The 21263-nt window shown below is 43.6% G+C and overlaps 1 protein-coding gene across 1 annotated transcript in view; it reads right to left on the bottom strand.

Moving 5' to 3' along the window:
- ttll12 (tubulin tyrosine ligase-like family, member 12) overlaps positions 1-20108 on the bottom strand; it is a 39731-nt gene extending 19623 nt beyond the window's left edge. Inside the window, 5 exon segments of the mRNA XM_070434714.1 lie at positions 5487-5646; positions 5736-5934; positions 6291-6448; positions 8326-8520; positions 19785-20108. Coding sequence (XP_070290815.1) covers positions 5487-5646; positions 5736-5934; positions 6291-6448; positions 8326-8520; positions 19785-20108 — 1036 coding nt within the window.
- Positions 20109-21263: the final 1155 nt, after the last annotated feature.

Below are 21263 nucleotides of genomic sequence, written 5' to 3'. Positions count from 1 at the left end.
GTTGTTACCTTTACCCTCACCACCTGGGGCGCCCGTCAGGAAGTCCAGGACCAGTGCAGCAGGGCGGGCGAGACCCAGGGTCTCGAGCTGGGATGACGATACCATCTACTGCATCTTGCCATGCCGTTCTGTACCACCACTCATTCATATATCTTTATGTACATATTCTTTATCCCTTTACACTTGTGTGTGTGTGTATAAGGTAGTAGTTGTGGAATTGTTAGGTTAGATTACTTGTTGGTTATTACTGCATTGTCGGAACTAGAAGCACAAGCATTTCGCTACACTCGCATTAACATCTGCTAACCATGTGTATGTGACTAATAAAATTTGATTTGATTTGATGTTAAATGTGCAACCAGAGGAAGAAAAAAAAATCTAGACCACCTTTATTCCACACACAGATGTGTACAAAGCTCTCCCTCACCCCCCATTTGGTAAATCTGACCATAATTCTATCCCCCTGACTCCTGCTTATAAGCAAAAATTAAAGCAGGAAGCAGCAGTGACAAGATCAATAAAAAAGTGGTCAGATGAAGCAGATGCTAAGCTACAGGACGGTTTTGCTAGCTCAGACTGGAATATGTTCCGGGATTCCTCCGATGGCATTGAGGAGTTTACCACATTGACTTTATCAATAAGTGCATCGAGGACGTCGTCCCCACAGTGACTGTATATACATACCCCAACCAGAAGCCATGGATTACAGGCAACATTTGCACTGAGCTAAAGGGTAGAGCTGCCGCTTTCAAGGAGCGGTACTCTAACCCGGAAGCTTATAAGAAATCCCGCAACACCCTCCGACGAACCATCAAACCGTCAATACAGGACTAAGATTGAATCGTACTACACCGACTCCGACACTCGTCGGATGTGGCAGGGCTTGCAAACTGTTAGACTACAAAGAGAAACACAGCCGAGAGCTGCCCAGTGACATGAGCCTACCAGACAAGCTAAATAACTTCTATGCTCGCTTCGAAGAATTAACACTGAAACATGCATGAGAGCATCAGGTGTTTCGAATGACTGTGTGATCACGCTCTCTGCAGCCAATGTGAGTAAGACCTTAAAACAGGTCAGCATTCACAAGGCCACTGGGCCAGACGGATAACCAGGATGTGTACTATGAGCATGTGCAGACCAACTGGCAAGTGTCTTCACTGACATTTTCAACCTCTCCCTGTCTGATGCTGTAATACCAACATGTTTCAAGCAGTCCACCATAGTTCCTGTGCCCAAGAACACTAAGCTAACCTGCCTAAATGATTACCGACACGTAGCGCTCACGTCTGTAGCCATGAAGTGCTTTGAAAGGCTGGTCATGGTTCACATCAACACCATTATCCCAGAAACCCACTCCAATTTGCATTCCACACCAACAGATCCACAGATGATGCAATCTCCACACTGCCCTTTCCCACCTGGACAAAAGGAACACTTATGAGAATGCTATTCATTGAACGCTGAGCTGTAGTCAACACCATAGTGCCCTCAAAGCTTATCACTAAGCTAAGGACCCTGGGACTAAACACCTCCCTAACTGGATCCTAGACTTCCGGCACGCTGATCCTCAACACGGGGGCCCCACAGGGGTGCGTGCTCAGTCCCTTCCTGTACTCCCTGTTCACTCATGACTGCACAGCCAGGCACAACTCCAACACCATCATTAAGTTTGCTGATGACACAACAGTGGTAGGCCTGATCACTGACAACGATGAGAGAGCCTACAGGGAGGTGGTCAGAGATCTGACCGTGTGGTGCAAGGACAACAACCTCTCCCTCAACGTGATCAAGACAAAGGAGATGATTGTGGACTACAGGAAAAGGAGGACCGAGCACACCCCTATTCTCTTCGATGGGGCTGTAGTGGAGCAAGTTGAGAGCTTCAAGTTCCTTGGTGTCCACATCACCAACCAACTAACATGGTCCAAGCAGACAAAGACAGTCGTGAAGAGGGCACGACAAAACCCATTTCCCCTCAGGAGACTGAAAAGATTTGGCATGGGTCCTCAGTTCCTCATCCTGACGAGTTGCATCACTGCCTGGTATGGCAACTGCTCGACCTCCGACCGCAAGGCACTACAGAGGGCAGTGCGTACGGCCAAGTACATCACCGGGGCCAAGCTTCCTGCCATCCAGGACCTCTATTTTTATTACCTTTATTTAACTAGGCAAGTCAGTTAATTTCAATAACAGGCAAGTCAGTTATTTTCAATAACGGCCTAGGAACAGTATACCAGGCGGTGTCAGAGGAAGCCCCTAAAAATTGTCAAAGACTCCAGCCACCCTAGTTATAGACTGTTCTCTCTGCTACCAGACAGCAAGCGGTAACGGAGCACCAAGTTTAGGTCTAAGAGGCTTCTAAACAGCTTCCACCCCCAAGCCATAAGACCCCTGAACAGCTAATCAAATGGCTACCCAGACTATTTGCATTGGGGAACCACCAGTACAGAGCTTGCTCAGGAATGGCAGCAGGCAGGTGAGTGCATCTGCATGCACAGTGAGGCAAAGACTTGGAGGATGGCCTGGTGTCAAGAAGGGCAGCAAAGAAGCCACTTCTCTCCAGGAAAAACACCAGGGACAGACTGATATTCTGCAAAAGATACAGGGATTGGACTGCTGAGGACTGGGGTAAAGTCATTTTCTCTGATGAATCCCCTTTCCGATTGTTTGGGGCATACGGAAAAAAGCTTGTCCGGAGAAGACAAGGTGAGTGCTACCATCAGTCCTGTGTCATGCCAACAGTAAAGCATCCTGAGACCATTCATGTGTGGGGGTTGCTTATCAGCCAAGGGAGTGGGCTCACTCACAATTTTGCCTAAGAACACAGCCATGAATAAAGAATGGTACCAACACATCCTCCGAGAGCAACTTTCCCCAACCATCCCAGGAACAGTTTGGTGACGAACAATGCCTTTTCCAGCATGATGGAGCACCTTGCCATAAGGCAAAAGTGATCATTAAGTGGCTCGGGGAACAAAACATCGATATTTTGCATCCATGGCCAGGAAACTCCCCAGACCAGAGGCAGGTGGACAAACAAATCCCACAAATTCTGACAAACTCCAAGCATTGATTATGCAAGAATGGGCTGCCATCAGTCAGGATGTGGCCCAGAAGTTAATTGACAGCATGCCAGGGCGGACTGCAGAGGTCTTGAAAAAGAAGGGTCAACACTGCAAATATTGACTCTTTGCATCAACTTCATGTAATTGTCAATAAAAGCCTTTGACACTTATGAAATGCTTGTAATTATACTTCAGTATTCCATAGTAACATCTGACAGAAATACCTAAAAGACACTGAAGCAGCAGACTTTGTGAAAATTAATATTGGTCATTTTCTGGTCATGACTTAAATTTTCAAAACTTYTGGCCACGACTGTACAATGCCTTCAGAAAGTATTCACACCCCTTACCTTTACACATTTAGTTATTACAAAGATTTTAACATTAGTAAAAAATAAAAAATATTAGATAAGTATTCAACCCTGAGTCAATACATGTTAGAAATCACCTTTGGCAGCGATTACAGCTGTGAGCCTTGATGGGTAAGTCTCGCAGACCTGGATTGTACAATATTTCTACATTATTCTTTAAATTATTAAAGCTCTGTCAAGTTGGTTGTTGATCATTGCTAGACAGCCATCTTCAAGTCTTGCCATAGATGTTCAAGTCAAAACTGTAACAATGCCACTCAGGAAGATACAGTGTCTTCTTGTTAAGCAACTCCAGCATATATATTTGGCCTTGTGTTTTAGATTATTGTCCTGCTGAAAGGTAAATACATCTACCAGTGTCTGGTGGAAAGCAGACAACCAAGTTTCCCTCTAGGATTTTGCATGTGCTTAGCCCCAGTCCTTAACGATTACAAGCATAGCCATAACTTGATGCAGCCACCACTATGCTTGAAAATATGTAGAGTTGTACTCAGTAACGTGTTGTATTTGATTTGCCCCAAACACAACACTTTGTATTCAGGACATTTTTTGCAGTATTACTGTTGTGCCTTGCAAACAGCATGCATGTTTTGTAATATTTMTATTCTGTACAGACTTCCTTCTTTTCACTCTGTCAATTAGGTTAGTAATGTGGAGTAACTACAATGCTGTTGATCCATCCTCAATTCTCCTATCACAGCCATTAAACAAAGTTTTAAAGTCACCATTGGCCATATGGTGACAACCCTGAACAGTTTCTTTCCTCTCCAGCAAATCAGTTAGGAAGGACACATGCATATTTGTAGTGATTAGTGACTGGGTGTATTGATACACCATCCGAAGTGTAATTAATAACTTCTCCATGCTCAACTGCTGGAATGCTTTGCACACCGAGTGAGTCCATGCAACTTACTGTGTGACTTGTTAAGCAATTTTGTACTCCTGAACTTATTTAGGCTTGCCATAACAAAGGGACTGAATACTTATTGACAAGACATCTCTGCTTATCATTTTATTGTAAAAAAAGAAAACCAAAAACATAATTCCACCAGGAAATTATGAGSTATTGTGTGTATGCCTGAGACTCAATCTCAATTTAAGAACTTTAATGTTCAGGATGTAACAACAAAACATGGAAAAAGTCAAGGGGTGTGAATACTTTCTGAAGGCACAACACACTAACATCACAACATACACATAACATGAATACTGGAAACACACACACACTGCTGGCACAGTCTTATCTATTCTGTTGCCTAGCCACTTTACTCCTACCTATATGTACAGYACATCGCTAGCTCAATTAACTCATACCTGTGCACATTGACTCGGTACTGGTACTCCCTATATATAGCCATGTTATACCCTGTTTCAAACCATGTTATTTTTATGTCACCCATTGAGCATGTTTGGGATGCTATGGATCGACAGAGTGTTCCAGTTCCCACCAATATMCAGCAACTTCGCACAGCCATTCAAGAGGAGTGGGACAACATTCCACAGGCCACAATCAACAGCCTGATCAACTCAATGCGAAGGAGATGTGTTGCGCTGCATGAGGTAAATTGTGGTCACATCAGATACCGACTGGTTTTCGGTCGCCCCTACTTTTTCAACGTTTGTGACCAACAGATGCATATCTGTATTCCCAGTCATGTGAAATAAATAGATTATGCCCAAATGAAATTATTTAAATTGATTGATTTCCTTATATGAACTGTAACTTAGTAAAATCTATGAAATTCTTGCATGTTGCGTTTATATTTTTGTTCAGTAGTTCCCTTCCGTCATTGAGATATATTATGATTAGTATTGCATGGATTCTACAGGTTGATGAAACTTCCCTCTCTCTACTGTAGATCAACTGGTGTTTGAGACAAATGTGTGTTGAAGTTTGTATGCTGCATGTGTACAACTCGTCACGGCTCGTCATTTATAAAACCTTGAATTGAAGTGTTTTTGTCATTTTGTTCTCGGGATTCATCAAGACTCAGAACCCCACACTGCGAATGTCTGTGTATATGCACATGCCCATGAGTGTCTATACCTCCCTCCTGCAGGTCTGCAAGAGGCCAGAGCACAGTGTAGGCCAGCTGGCCCTGTGTGTAGAAGAAGGGTGCCATGCAACAGCTAGGCTGGTCAGAGTGCTGCACCTGGGAGCCAAACTCATCCATGATGTACCAGACTGGCACTTTTTCCTCTGCTGACTGGACACACACAGGAGAGAGAGGGGGGGTTGTTAGAGAACGAGATAAAGAAATAGTGTGCGTGAAAGAGAGAGAGTATGTGCTCATACCCCCTGGGCCAGCTGGTAGGTCTGGTTGTACTTCCACATTTGTTCCAGCACCAGCTCCACAACGTCTGGGTCAGGGGCCTCTCCGTGGAAGTCCACSCCCATGAGGGAAGCCATCCTGGGCAGGAGGCCTGGGATCTGCTCCAGCTGCTGCCTAGAGCTCTCCACGCGGTACGTCCATGCATGGTCAACCAGGAAGATACTGGAGGATGGAGGAATTAGAGGACATGAGGTAAAAGAGATACAGGATAGGGAGATGGAAGAGGAAGTGATTAGGAGGCAGGACAGACTCAGAATAGAAGAGATGTAGACGAAGGTGAAATGCTGGGWTGTGTAAAAGAAAAATGGGTAGGCCCACCAAAGCAAAAGAAAATAAGTGTACCCACTTTATACAATACTATCTGTAGTTTTACACCTACTCATAAAAACTGTGCTCTTGACCTTGAGAAAAGAATCAACTACATATCTATGAAAAAGTGAGGTGGTAGGTGACATGCACTGGTGACTTGCATGAGATGGTAAACAGGTGGTTATTTATTATGACTACAGCGCCCTCACCTGGTGGGGTCTGAGGCTTGCATGCCAGTCCCCCTGGTCACAATCACTTTACACGTAATCTCTACACTAGGATAAGCCTTCTTTCTCTCTTCATCGTCATCTCCTTCATCGTCCTGTTCTACCCGCATGACGCCAAACACTTCTCCTGCATCGTACACCTAGATCCGAAGAGCAAGGGCAGATTTAGATAGGCTAGCCAGATAACCATAAATCCCAATTGAACATACAACAGCGTGCACAGAATGTTAACCTTGAAATTGCATTAAAAACAACTTAAACAGCATACATTTTTTAAATGTACCTTTATTTAACTAGGCATGTCACTTAAGATCAAATTCTTATTTACAATGACTGCCTACCCCGGCCAAACCCGGGTGACGCAGGGCCAATTGTGCGCCGCCCTATGGGACTTCTAATCACGGCCGGATGTGATGCAGCCTGGATTCAAACCAGGGACTGTAGTGACACCTCCTGCACTGAGATGCAGTGCCTTAGTCCACTGCGCCACTCGGGAGCCCATTCAGACAGGCATTGGACCTGATACTGAGCCAGAACTAATATTAACTAGCCTAGGTCCAGTAGAGGTGGTGGGGTTTATGATTATGTTTAGCTCACATAATATAAATTAAGTGTACATTAAGGTGCCTGTAATAGAATAAACTAATGTAAATCTTAATAAGTACATTTCTATAGCTTCCAAAACATATCAAGTATCAAGATGGCTGTGCAGTGGGTTCAATACAGCGCCACCTGTCCTGTCATCAAGGATTTTGATTTTATTATACACATCGTTTAGAAACATCAATAATGATCACTTTCRGTATGGCTTTGAAACATATGGCCCTTATCTTTCATCAGCGAKMWAGAATCCTTAAAATAAAATAATTWMAAAAAAACACTTACTGTAGCAGTTTCGCACAGATCCATATAACCATGGATCCATACRAAACTACACTTCCTGAGTTACGTTTACACATACACTACATGAGTGGCCGCCTGCTCATCGCATATCTCATTTCAAAACAATGGGCATTAATATGGAGTTGATGTTAGGCGATCAGGCCTGGCTCGCAGTTGGCGTTTCAATTCATCCCAAAGGTGTTCGATGGGGTTGAGGTCAGGGCTCTGTGCAACCCAGGCAAGTTCTTCCACAGCAATCTCCACAAACCATTTCTGTATGGACCACCCTTTGTGCACGGGGGCAYTGTCATGCTGAAASAGGAAAGGTCTTGCTCCAAAAAAGTTGGAAGCACAGAATCGTCTAGAAAGTCATTGATGGCTGTAGCATTGAKATTTCMYTTCACTGGAACTAAGGGGCCTAGCCCGAACCATGAAAAACAGCACCAGACCATTATTCCTCCTCCACCAAACCCCACAGTTGGCACTATGCATTCGGGAAGGTAGCATCCTCCTGGCATCCGCCAAACACAGAGAACAGCATTTACAGTTTACTGGGCAGGGCAGAAATTTGAATGAGTTGTTGGAAATGTGGCATCCTATGACGGTGCCATATTGAAAGTCACTGAGTGCTTCAGTGAGGCCATTCTACTACCAATRTTTTCTAAGGAGTTTRCATGGCTGTGTGTTCGATTTTATACACCTGTCAGCAACTGGTGTGGCTGAAACAGCCGAACCCACTAATTTGAAGGGGTGTCCAGATACTTTTGTATAAATAGTATAGGTGTTCGGAACATGCTAGATAGCTAATTACCACAGGTGGCCGCCTTTTGTCTTCCGTAAATTAACGCGCGGTAAAAAAAAATATAATAATAATGTAGACGTAGGGGTTACTGTTCCTACACGGCCATCAAGGTGTATATCAATTTAACCTTTTGTTTTTCACAATGATTTCTCAATGATTTCAAAGGTCCTTATGTTTGCAAAACCGTACCTCAAGCTTTGCATGTTAATGTTCAAGCGTCAAGGATCTTAACAAATATCTCCCCTTCGTTCAAAGACTTAACGTTACGTGTAATGTAATTGAACTGAGTCATGATCAAGAGCTATATCTAGCTTCAGCCATTACGCTACCGACCTCGTTGACAAGTTTGTAGTACAAGCTCTTCCAATACAGCGAAGGGATTCTTGAGGACTGTAGTGCAGCGGAGTGCAAAGACAGGAAGGTATTGAAATGTTCGTCCTCGCCATTCATAACGTTTGTGTTAGGCTGCTCCATCTTTAAACRGTACGCGTGAATCGCGTGAGGTACATAATAAGAACGTGTACGGAACTACCGGGTAGTTCCGGAGCACACTGGCGGTGCATTATGGGAGATTTCTGGAACGAACCATAGACTTGGATAGACATGTCATCGTTGTATTTGTCCTATTATTGCGTCCGTTAGAGCAGTGGTTCCCAAACGGTGGGGCGCGCCCCCTAGGTTAAAGTTGTAATAGTAGAATACACAAGGTGCAATTTCGAAACTGGGTAGTGCGTCATAAGTTATTCTTGTCATGTTAGTCATTGCATACCTTAGAGAGCTGTTTATAACTTGTCTGAAATATCCAGATCAACTAGCCCATGTCAAATACCGTTTTTTTTGTCACTCAAATATCACATGTATACTCATTAGACATTGCAAAATTATAGAATTGCAAGAAAATGTGCTTTAAAACTGCTAAATGTTATTTGCACCCCATGACAAAATGTGTATAATTGCAGGAAATAAGCCTGTAAAATTCTCTCCACCAGCAGGAGGGTTGTGAACAGTTTGTCATGAACAGTACTTGTGCCCATAGAAGTAGATGTGGTGCACGCGGGATGTTCCCCAATGCTGGAAGGAGGGCCCTGAGGGAAAACGTTTGGGAACCCCTGTGTTAAGGCTCACGAGTGGCGCAGCAGGTGTCACTACATACACCCTGGTTCGAATCCAGGCTGTATCACAACCGGMCATGATTGGGAGTCCTATAGGGCGGCACACAATTGGCCCAGCGTCGTCCGGGTTTGGCCTGTGTAGGCCGTCATTGTAAATAAGAATTTGATCTTACCTGATGTTGTGGAAATATTGAGTCAAAYATTTGCACCGATACCAGAACTTGTAAATTCAGTTTAGACTTTATAACAGAGTAACACAAAGTAACAGAGCCGAGCAATTCCACGGAACGACTGACTTCTCCTGCCCCGGACCTCTGTTTTTATAGCCTTTCTTCTATGCATAGCATAAAGAGCTACCTCCTTCTATATGGATAATAACTCCCCTTGCCCCTTCGCCACTATTATCTTCCAGTCTCAGTTCTTGCTTGTTAACGCCCACATCTGCTACAGTCTAGGTTATAATGGTGGCGGGGGCCTGGATGTGATACAAAAAATAATACATTTATTACATGTGTTTCCAGTACAACCATTGTTTCTTTGTTACATTTTCTGCTGACATTCTGTTTCTATATGTCTGGTTTTTAGCTTCATATACCTCTTCCTGCTGACATGCAATGTCTACATGTCTGATGAGGGTTTCCATATATGTATTTTCTGCTGACATTATGTTTTCACTGTAGTCTAATGTTCAACTCTATGTTTATCTAGCTCTGTCCATTTACCTAAGCTCAGCAGATATTCTGCTCACTTATGTCTTATTCGTTATATATRTTTATCTGTCCTAATGCTTCAAAGTGGTCAGTCTAAACACTGGAACTACAATCATTGACACGTGTTTTTGCTCCTAYACTGACTTGCCTAGTTAAATCAAATWAATATAAATAAAATAGAGCATCGACAGTGGTTTCCACTAGTACAGCCACAAAGTCAAAATAGGCAATATCGTAAACATTTATGAAAACAAAATAATCCTTTTTAGTCTTAATTAAAGGTTAGGCATTATTTTGGCAGTGTGGTTAAGGTTAGGTTTAAAATYACATTTTAATTAGATAAATTGTAGAAATAGGCGGGGTTCAGGACTTTATGGCTGTGGTAAAGAGACCATGAGCGCCATTGAGGCCAACTCCATTTTGAAGTAGTCAATGTTCTTCCTCTACTACTTCTTTGAGTTGTAAAACATACAGGGTGTACACTGCCACCTAGTGTATTGTTTGAACAGGTAACCTATAAAGCCAAGGTTGACGATTTACCTGCAGTTACGGAATGTTTCCTCATATTATATTATAATATAACATATAACATAACAAACATATTATTTATATCATATAATACTATATTTATATTATAGATCATTGGCTGATCCCTCCTGATGACCTGGATGGAATTAAGTGATCATCCCTTAATCCATAGGGTTGATTAATCCATAGGGTTGAATAATGTCTTACAAGTGGGCTACACTTTAAGTGTGGTAATTTTAGCATATGGAAGTACACTTTGTTGTCATTTTATAGTACTATTACAAAGTACGAAAATATATGCACTCACAAAGTCGCTCTGGATAAGAGCGTCTGCTAAATGACTAATATGTAAATGTAATATACAATATACAACTAATATGTATTGAGGAAAAATAAAGTTGATTTCAAAGCATTTCTGGGTAACAATTAAGTACTTTACGGTGATTGTTTTAAATTAAAATTGCTCCTTAGAGAGAGCAATTTCTCAAGCAGGAATCTTGCTAGGACAGTCTGGGAGTGGGGATGGGAAAACTGAAAACTAGCTGTTATTGGCAAAGAGGTTTGGGACACTCTTTCATAGTGCTCTAGGCCTATACAGTACAAGAAAGTAGAGTAGGTCTATAGTTCAGTAGAGTTGAGTACAGTATAGTTCAGTGCAGTATAGTTCAGTACATTAGAGTATAGTACAGTAGAGTATAGTTCAGTACGGGACTGTACTGAACTATACTTTCCTGTACTGAACTATACTCTACTCCAGTTTACTATAGAGTACAGTAAAGTACAATACAGTACATTCTAGCCATCTATGTTTGGGACACATTAGAATGTCACATTAGTTTGTCACATTTGTCATATCTTGATTAGACTATACTTTTATGAAAACATACATTATTTAAACTCAATCATGATTGGCTTAAGTTACCAATTTTAGATGTGGAGTTCAGGAATACTTTATTTCCCCCTTTTGATAACCATACTTTATTAAGACATGTTTTTATTAATGGATTACATTCATTGGAAATGAAAAGTATAGAAACACGAGCTTTACATTCATAAAATGTTCAGAGTAAATTGCCACAGTATATTCTCTGTAGTAAATGAGGAAATACCTAATTTCAATTGTACAGAATGATTTTCAAATAGTTAAATCAGTGCTTAGTCTGCTCAATTATTAGGTTTAATTTATACCGAAGATAATACTCCCCAGAGGGCTTAAAGTAAACACTGACATCAGCTTTAGGGAGTGGTAATATGGTTGCAATTGATATCAGTGTGTGGGTGATCTTAGTGCATATTGGGCCGGTTTCACAGCCAGGGTTTAGATTAAGCCAGGAGTAGGCCTTAATGTGTACTACTTAAACTAGGACATTTAAGTAGCTTTCATGAATGTGTCTTAAATTTGGCTTAGTTAGTCGGAGACTATGGAGTCCTGGAGGAAAGTAAGTAAGCCTAAATGAGAACACCTGGGTTAAGCCTGATTAGGTTAAGTATGAGCACATGCTGTTGGTCTAATTGTGCTCATAAAAACCCGGAATGGAATTAAATAAACACCATTACTGGTGTGAATCTTGAGACAAAACAACGGCAGAGGCAAAAACAATTAGTTCAAAAAACTTTAGTGAGTATGAAAAAACACTACTATAACAAATTTTGTCAAACCATCCAGTTATTGAAAGTAAAAACCATACTACTGCTACTGAGCAAAAKAAAAAGAGTGGTTGGGCTGCAATTTGTAGTGAATTCAATGCAAATGAAAATGTAACCACAAGAAGAGTACAACAACTTCAGGTGAGATRTCTTCATTATTATCAGTATTTCACATTTCTCATATTCATATTTTTGTGACATCACTTATATTGAATGAGATCTGCCTTTATAGACTCTGTGGAAGAGCCTTAAACTGGCTTTAAAAAGAGAGAATGCAGAGATCAGAAGAGAGCGATTTACTACTGGTGGTGGACCACAAACAAAAGACAAGACTGATGAATTGAGTGACTTGCTGTCTGGAATAATAGAGCACCTGCAACCTCTGGATGGTATACCAGATGATGACCAACCTCTGGATGGTATACCAGACGATGACCATTTGGACAGTTCAGATGAACTGCGCACAAATGGTACATATACCAAAGACAGTAAATTGGTTACTTCCTTTGGTAAATATATTCCACTGTCTCTGTCAATCTTTTTATTCTTTCATTCTAAGGAACATATGAGTTTATTTGTGCTTCTAACGGTGTTCTTTTTCCAGAGGAACGGAATCTGAACAGGTTGGAAGAGCCAGTGCACAGTGAGTGTGTACCCTCCATCTGCTATAGCATCCCTGAGATAAGATGCTGCCACCACCTTTCAGCAGAGAACAAAGAAGATGACGGTGCATGAAAGTTAGCCAGAGAATTTCATGAGCATGAAATATCTGAAGGAAAAACATGAAATGAAAATGAGAATTCTACAGGTTGAATTGGATATGAAGTTGTAAGAGAGAGGTATGATCCAAAAAAGATACAGTAATGAGACAAGTGTGATTACCAGCCATGGTGAACAATATTCATGTTTTGTCACTTGGATATTCACGAGTGAGAGTATTTTATTCACCACAAACTACATTTTAAACCAGACTTGGTTTTGTCACTCAATTTTGCTGCACACTATTTGAATTTTGTACAGAACAAACATTATCAAATAATGAATACATTCCATATTTAAATGCATCTCATCTAGTTGAAGTGCTGCAATGTGAAAGCATCTCTGTGTGCAAGTCCTCGTTGGTCATTGCCTGCCTCAGCCATGGGCACATCTGCTTGATCCTGATCTTCCATCTTCCATCACTCACTCTAAAATATATACATACACTTTGAATATGACATCGTTGAATTATAGATTGGAAAAATTACATAACTGGCTATTGGTGAAATGCATGATGTCAATATATGATTAATGATTGATTTTTATTTTATTTGTAGAGGTAATTCAGCRACAATTACCCAAATACTAGTTATTTTTTATTTTGTAGAGGTAATTCAGCGACAATTACCCAGTGAATGAGTTGAGCTGTTTATGAATAGTGCGTTGTATGTTTCATTTGTTTGTTTCTGTGGATTATGGCCCAATGGTGGAATAAAAAGTTAGGAGTAGGACAGAAGTTATTTGAATAAAAGGTTGAACATATTTGTTAGTGACACTTTCCTACCATAGGACAGTATAGGAAATGTACAACCCTTAGTATACCAGTAAAATTATTACAAGGAAGTTGTGTTCTGTAGAGATTTTCATAGAAAATTACTTTGTGACGCTATCACCAGGGGGCACTGGTGTGTAACATATTACTGTTACTCTACACCCTTAAGATATAATATTAGGAATTGAAGTATATCACRCGGTTGTCTCTGTGAGGCCTGTGTGTGAAATATATTTGAGTTGAGTAGAACCATTTACTATAGCCTGGATTAAGTGAGAGTAGAATTAAGATTACAGTATCATCCACTGTTGTTTAACACACACTGAAAGGAGATAGAGAATAATTTATATAGGCATATTCATACATATTACACCCACTTTAGGATAACCCTATAGAAATTGGACAACACATTACACGCAGACTATCTAAATAAAAAGCCGGAGAACCATGGCACAGTCAAACCAGAATGAGGAGATAGGAGCAATGAAGCCTGTACAAGACTAGGTTGGATTTAGTCAAGGAGATAATTCAGACAAGAAAAATTGACAAAAAGAAAGGGATGAAGAAAAGTACCCTTGTATCAAAAACTGTGATAGGAATGATGATGCTGGAAGGACAGATCTTCATGAACAAGGCTACCGTGACCAAACTAAAGCTGGAGAAAACAATAGAGTGCGGGAGGAAAGAAATGAGTCAGGACAGAGGCAGAACAGGAGTACTACCCACCGCCCCATGAAAATCAGCCCAGAGGACCCCCCAGGTGACTATACACAGATCTACTCTCTCACACCACTGACAGATGAAAATGGAGAAGCGACCACAATTGTCCTCAAGGGGACTCCGATGAAGGAGGTGGATGACACAACAGCAGCAACAAGCGGCATGAGAAGAATAGAATTGGATGAAAAAAAGGAGGCACAGTTCCTGGAGGGAGTTTCCCTCGACACCCCAACTCACTCCACAAAAAGGAACAGACTGGAAGACCCTAGACATATGGCCGTCTGTAGAAAACGAACCATTAAAGAAGTCAAAGAACAGTGTTACCATCCATGGGTGACCTATTCAGAGACCAGAGAGAAAGGGAAGAAAGGGAAGAGAGAAGACTTGTTGTATACATTGTGAAAAGAGAAGAGAAAGTTGAAAGAAGATCTGCAGGTGCTAATTGCTGATAAGATTAAAGAGACAATGGACACAGATGATGTGGACGAAAGTAAAAAGCTAAAAGAGGAGGTCAGACAAGTCACGGATATGGTAAAGACAATTACAGAGGGGGATAGAAGAGTGTGAAAGGAGAACACGACACTGCACTGAAGAAGGCCCAGCTTGCACAGATCGAGAAAGGAAGTAGTGATTTTACTCACAATATGATGGCGGCTCAAGTTGTTTCTACAGGCTCACCACATCCACAGTCTGCAGCTCCCTCACAGTCACATCAGTCACACCCATGAACCCAGTGCCTGCAGGGTATGTGGTTTTCACCACTCAGCATTATGGTGACCCACAAACATGGACTGGAAGAGGTTGGCCCGCCAAGGCCATTCGTGACTGGAACAATACTCAATGCTGGACCTGTGGGCAGTTGGGGCATGTGAGTTCGCAGTGTGGGGGAAATGAAAGAGGAAGAGGTTATAACCAGGGGCAGAGGAAACTTTGGGCCATGCAGAGGAAGAGGAAACTTTGGCMACAATATGCTCCTCAGCCACAGTACCACTCGCCCGGAGCTGAAAATGCTCCACAGGGGCCACCTATGCCCTATGGACAAGGAGGACAAGTTGATGACAGAGGACAGCCATGGCCAATGGGAAATCAGAACACCAACAGTTATTATATCCCTCAGAATCAACAATGAAGGTGCCCGACACCCCTGCTCCAGTGTCCCCAGTATGAATTCAATGATGGAAGAGAAGAGCCAATGGTTACTCTTAATGTTAATGGACATGACCTACCATTTATAATAGACACTAGAGCTCACTGTTCCTGTTTAGGCAAACCTGGACAAGTTGTTTGGGCTTCCTTGAGAAAATCATCAGTAACAATAACAGGGGCATCGGGACAGCCCAGGAATGTGTACTGAACAAAGACTTGTTTGATGAACCTCTGCTTGACTCTGACGTGGTGCTGTTCGTTGATGGTTCTGCTTATATAGATCAAAGCACAGGGAAGAAACATGTAGGATTTGCTGTAGTAGATGTGGAAGGTGATATTGAGGTTATACCGCCCCTACCAGAACATTTATCAGCGCAACAGGCATATTTATTAGCTCTGAACACAGCTTGTGAATTGGGGGAAGGGAAGGCCCTTACTTTCTACTCAGACTCAGCATATGCTATTGGGTGTTGTTTGTCATGGAGTGGGGTTTGGAGAGCAAGAGGGTTTATTAACAGGTCTGGCTTATGGCTACATCTTTTGCCTGGCATACCCTGTTTACCATCAACCATGATCTCTACTGTTTGCCGATTGGCTCATGGAGTGAGCCATTCGTCAAGGGGGGACATGGTGGAGGAGAAGATTTCGGCCCAATGGTTTTGCCCGAATTTGAATCAGCATGTAAAATAGTTAATTTATTGTTGCGTGACATACTTATTATATAACATAGACAAGGGACCTCCACTGCAACCAGGGAAGTTCCCCACTCCAAAAGGATCTTATATCCGCCTTGCTATGGATTTCATAGACATGGTAGAGCAAAAAGAAAGAAAGAGATGCTGCCTGGTGATAATTGACAGGTTTAACAGGTGGGTGGAAGCATTTCCCACCACCAACTGCGATGCGCGAACAGTTGCAAAATTGCTAGTCAGGGAAATTATACTCAGGTTCGAAGTGCCTGAGGTTTTGTCTGCAGACAATGGGACCCATCTCATAGGAGATGTGGTTGCCCAAATGGCCAAAATGATGTGTGTTGACCAGAAGTTTGTGTCTATCTATCACCCGCGGAGTAACGGGAGTTACTGAGAGGGCTAATCAGACCCTGAAAGGCTCCCTTGCCAAACTATGCCATTCCACAGGAATGACATGGGTAGAGGGATTGCCCCTTGTCCTCATGAAAATGAGCACCAGCCTTAACAAAGGTATTGGGTGTACACCTTATGAAATGTTAACAAGACGACCAATGAACACCCCAGGAGTGAGACCTATGACTGACCGACAGATAAACATAACTGAGGCACAGTGTGATCACATTGAGTACATGAAAGAACTAACTTCTATTGTCAGTTTACTCCACTCTCACACTAGAAAGCAGCAGGACCAATCCCAGGTGAGGATCCAGATGCTCTGACCATCTGCGTAGGAGTCTGGGTGAAACTATGAGTCCATAAAAGAAAATGGAACCAGCCAAGATGGATGGGACCCTTCCAGGTGACCATGGCAACACCGATTGCAATCCAGGTAGCGGAGAGGTCCGGCTGGCATCATCTCTCCCACTGCAAGCATCTCCCAGAGTGGAAGCCATGGATGAGCGACTGGAGGGAGGGAGAGCAGGGCCCCGAGGACATCTGAAGGGGAAAGAATGTCCGAGCCAAAGTACAGAAGCAAAGGGCCCAGACCGAAAGGCCGGGAAGAAAGATGAAGAAGAAGGCTCTAACCAACGAGCAGAAGAAGGAGACATCATTTCACACTCACACTCAGGTTCTATAACCACTGAGCTGTTCGGGAGTCAGGTTGAGCCTACGAGACGGCCGGAGTTTGAATGTGGGTTTATATACTTTATAAAGAGAGGTAATGAGAAACAACCTACTAGGAGAAGGGAGACCACAGGACTGTTCTGCCGTAATTACACAAGAATGTTACAAAACCTCCAGGGCGCCCTATTGTAGCGGGCATTGATGCAGTAACGGCCCCTCTATCGACCTTTGTTGACTATTTTATTAGACCACTCGCAGAACAGCTCCCCTCCTTTGTAAAGGACACCAGCAGTATCTCTGTTATTGGATCTCTTGATCCTCTCCCTGAGAATACTTTGTTAGTTACTTTTGATGTTGAGTCGTTATACACAAATATTCCACACAAGGGCGGTATTTAAATTATGGAACATTTTCCTCTGTTACGTGACCCTAATGAACTACCTTCCAGCGCATGCATTATACCATTGGCTGAAATAGTACTCACACACAACTACTTCATGTTTCTAAATGATTTCTTTATTCAGACAAAGGGTACTGCTATGGGATCCCCCAAGGCTCCTAACTAAGCTAATTTGTATGTGGGTTACATGGAGAAACAGTCTATTTTCAATCCTCAAAAATGTTTTGTTGCCTAACATCATTATTTGGAAACGGTACATTGATGATATTTCTGTTCTATGGAGGGGTGATGCAAAACAGCTCCAGGCGTTCCATTCTTTTCTTAACTCCTGTTCTGAACATTTGAGATTTACTATGCAATCTGATACACATCAAAGCAGTTTTCTTGATCTTCTGATCTTGTGTGAAGATAATGTTCTATACACTGATCTTTACAGGAAACCTACTGATCGTAACAGTTTGTTGAGGGCTAATAGTTGTCACCCACTTCCCTTGAAAAACAGTTTGCCCTACAGCCAATTCTGTCGAATCAAAAGAATTTGCAAAAAACAATCAGATTTCGACAGAAATATGGCTGAGACGCAAAGAAAATTCAAGGGGAGGGGGTACAAAAATTGTCAGATTGATGCTGCCATTGAGAAAATTCAAAACAAAACGAGACATGACCTTTTTCAAGGTCAGTCTCGTAAAAATAAGCATTCTAACTACCCGCTATTCAAAGTGCTCTGAACAAATTAAGTCAGTTAAGAACAAATTCTCACTTTCAATGACGGCCTAGGAACAGTGGGTTGTTCAGGGGCAGAACGACAGATTTGTACCTTGTCAGCTCAAGGATTCGAACCTGCAGCCTTTTGGTTGCTAGTCCAACGCTCTAACCACTATGCTAACCTGCCACCCCAAATTAAGGGAATCGTTCACAAACATTGGCACATTCTTAAATCCGATGATAGTCTCAGTAATGTGTTTTCGGATCTTCCCTTGGTCGTATTCTCGTGGGGCAAAAATCAATTGGTAAACTCTGATTTACCACCCCAAGATATCCCTGCACAAYGTCTACTGGATGGAAACTACAAATGTAACGGCTGTGCTCAATGCAATGGCACTTATAAATGTAGATCCTTCAAACACCCCCAAACAGGGAAACATATCCCAATCAAAGGTGTTATCACGTGCTCCACTAAGGCAGTTATTTATCTTATAACTTGTCCTTGTGGTAAAAATGATGTGGGTAAAACAAAGCGCGAATTAAATGTACAAATCTCGGAGCATCGTAGCACATTTAGGTGCAAAAACTCGACTTACTCAGTTGCTGCCCACTTTTTGGAAGAAAACCACTCGATTTCGTCTCTACGTTATATTGGCATGGAACATGTCACCCTCCCTAGGAGAGGGGCTGACCTCAACAATTTATTGTTAAAACGAGAGGCTGCCTGGATCTTTCATTTAAAGACCCTTGCTCCCTTCGGTCTCAACGTAGACTTTGATCTGAAGCCATTCTTGTGATTGTGATTTTGCTATTGTAAATGTTTGTAGGTGTCACGTTCCTGACCTATTTCTGTTAGTTTGTTGTATGTGTTAGTTGGTCAGGACGTGAGTTTGGGTGGGCATTCTATGTTGTCTGTTTCTATGTAGGTTTAATTGACCTTGTATGGCTCTCAATCAGAGGCAGGTGTTTTCGTTTTCCTCTGATTGAGAGACATACATAGGGAGGTTGTTTCACATTGTTTGTCGTGGGTGGTTGTCTCCTGTGTCTGTATGTATGTTCGTGCCACACGGGACTGTAGCGTTTGTTTGTAGTCGTGTACCTGTTCGTGCGTTCTTCACGTTATATGTAAGTCCATGTTCAGGTCTGTCTTACGTCGTGTTTGTTATTTGTAGTTTATCAAGTGTATTTCGTTTCGTCTTCGTCTTGTTTAATAAATATCAGTTATGTCATCGTACCTCGCTGCACATTGATCTTCAGATCCCTCTCTCTCCTCGTCTGAGGAGGAGGAAGATTTAGAGTATCGTTTACAGAACCACCACCAAGCCTCCTGTGCGTCTCCAGAGCCCTGTACGCATGTTCTTCTCCCGCACTCGCCTGAGGTGCGTGCCCTCAGCCCGGTACCTCCAGTTCCGGTACCACGCACCAGGCTAGAGTGCGCCACGAGAGTCCAGTGTGCCCTGTTGTTGTTCCCCGCACTAGCCTGAAGGTGCGTGTCCTTAGCCCGGTACTCCAGTTCCGGTACACGCACAGGCCTACAGTGCGTCTCAGCCGGCCAGAGTCTGCCGTTGCCCAGCGGCGTTGAACTGCCCGGTCTGCCCAGCGGCGCCGGGAACTGCCCGTCTGCCCAGCGGCGCCTGAACTGCCCGTCTGCCCAGCGGCGCCTGAACTGCCCGTCTGCCACGGCGCCTGAACTGCCGTCTGCCCAGCGGCGCTGAATGCCGTCTGCCAGCGGCCCTGAACTGCCGCGTCTCGCCAGCGGCGCCTGAACTGCCCGTCTGCCCAGCGGCGGCCTGACTGCCCGCTGCATGAGCCTGCAAAGCCGCCCGTCTGCCATGAGCCTGCAAAGCGCCGGTCTGCCATGAGCCTACAGAGCCGTCCGCAGACAGGAGCCGCTAAGAGCCTTCCGCCAGACAGGAGCCGCTAGAGCCTTCCGCCAGACCGGATCAGCAGAGCCTTCCAGCCGGATCAGCAGAGCTTCCGCCAGACCGGATCAGCCAGAGCCTTCCGCAGACCGATCAGCCAGAGCCTTCCGCAGACCGGATCAGCCAGAGCCTTCCGCCAGACCGGATCAGCCAGAGCCTTCGCCAGACCGGAGATCAGCCAGAGCCTTCAGCGAGCCATGACCAGCCAGAGCCGTCAGCGAGCCATGACCAGCCAGAGCCGTCAGCGAGCCATGACAGCCAGAGCGTCAGCGAGCCATGACCAGCCAGGCGTCAGGAGGCCATGACAGCCAGAGCCCGTCACGAGCCAGGACCAGCGAGCCGTCAGCGAGCCAGGACTGCAGAGTCCTCAGCCAGGACTGCCAGAGTCCCTCAGCCAGACCTGCCAGAGTCCATCAGCCAGGACCTGCCAGAGTCCCTCAGCCCGGAGCTGCCGCCCTTATCCCGGTGCTGCCCTTATCCCGATGCTGCCCTTCATTTAGGTGGGTTTAGTTGGAGGGTGGTCATTGGGAGGGGGATACAGAAGCGGGGAGTGACTATGGTGGTGTGGGACAGCGTCCGGAGCTGAGCACCACCGTGGTCAGATGCCCACCCAGACCCTCCCTAGACTTTGTGCTGGTGCGCCCGGAGTTGCACCTTAAGGGGGGGGTTATGTCACGTTCCTGACCTATTTCTGTTAGTTTGTTGTATGTGTTAGTTGGTCAGGACGTGAGTTTGGGTGGGCATTCTATGTTGTCTGTTTCTATGTAGGTTTAATTGACCTTGTATGGCTCTCAATCAGAGGCAGGTGTTTTCGTTTTCCTCTGATTGAGAGACATACATAGGGAGTTTGTTTCACATTGTTTGTCGTGGGTGGTTGTCTCCTGTGTCTGTATGTATGTTCGTGCCACACGGGACTGTAGCGTTTGTTTGTAGTCGTGTACCTGTTCGTGCGTTCTTCACGTTATATGTAAGTCCATGTTCAGGTCTGTCTACGTCGTGTTTGTTATTTGTAGTTTATCAAGTGTATTTCGTTTCGTCTTCGTCTTGTTTATAAATATCAGTTATGTCATCGTACCTCGCTGCACATGGTCTT

This window comes from Salvelinus sp. IW2-2015, linkage group LG24 (genome assembly GCF_002910315.2).
Source record: "Salvelinus sp. IW2-2015 linkage group LG24, ASM291031v2, whole genome shotgun sequence".
In the NCBI taxonomy this organism is placed as follows: Eukaryota; Metazoa; Chordata; class Actinopteri; order Salmoniformes; family Salmonidae; genus Salvelinus; species Salvelinus sp. IW2-2015.
Note: the sequence above shows the minus strand (reverse complement) of the source record. Positions and strands in the feature narration are given on the sequence as shown.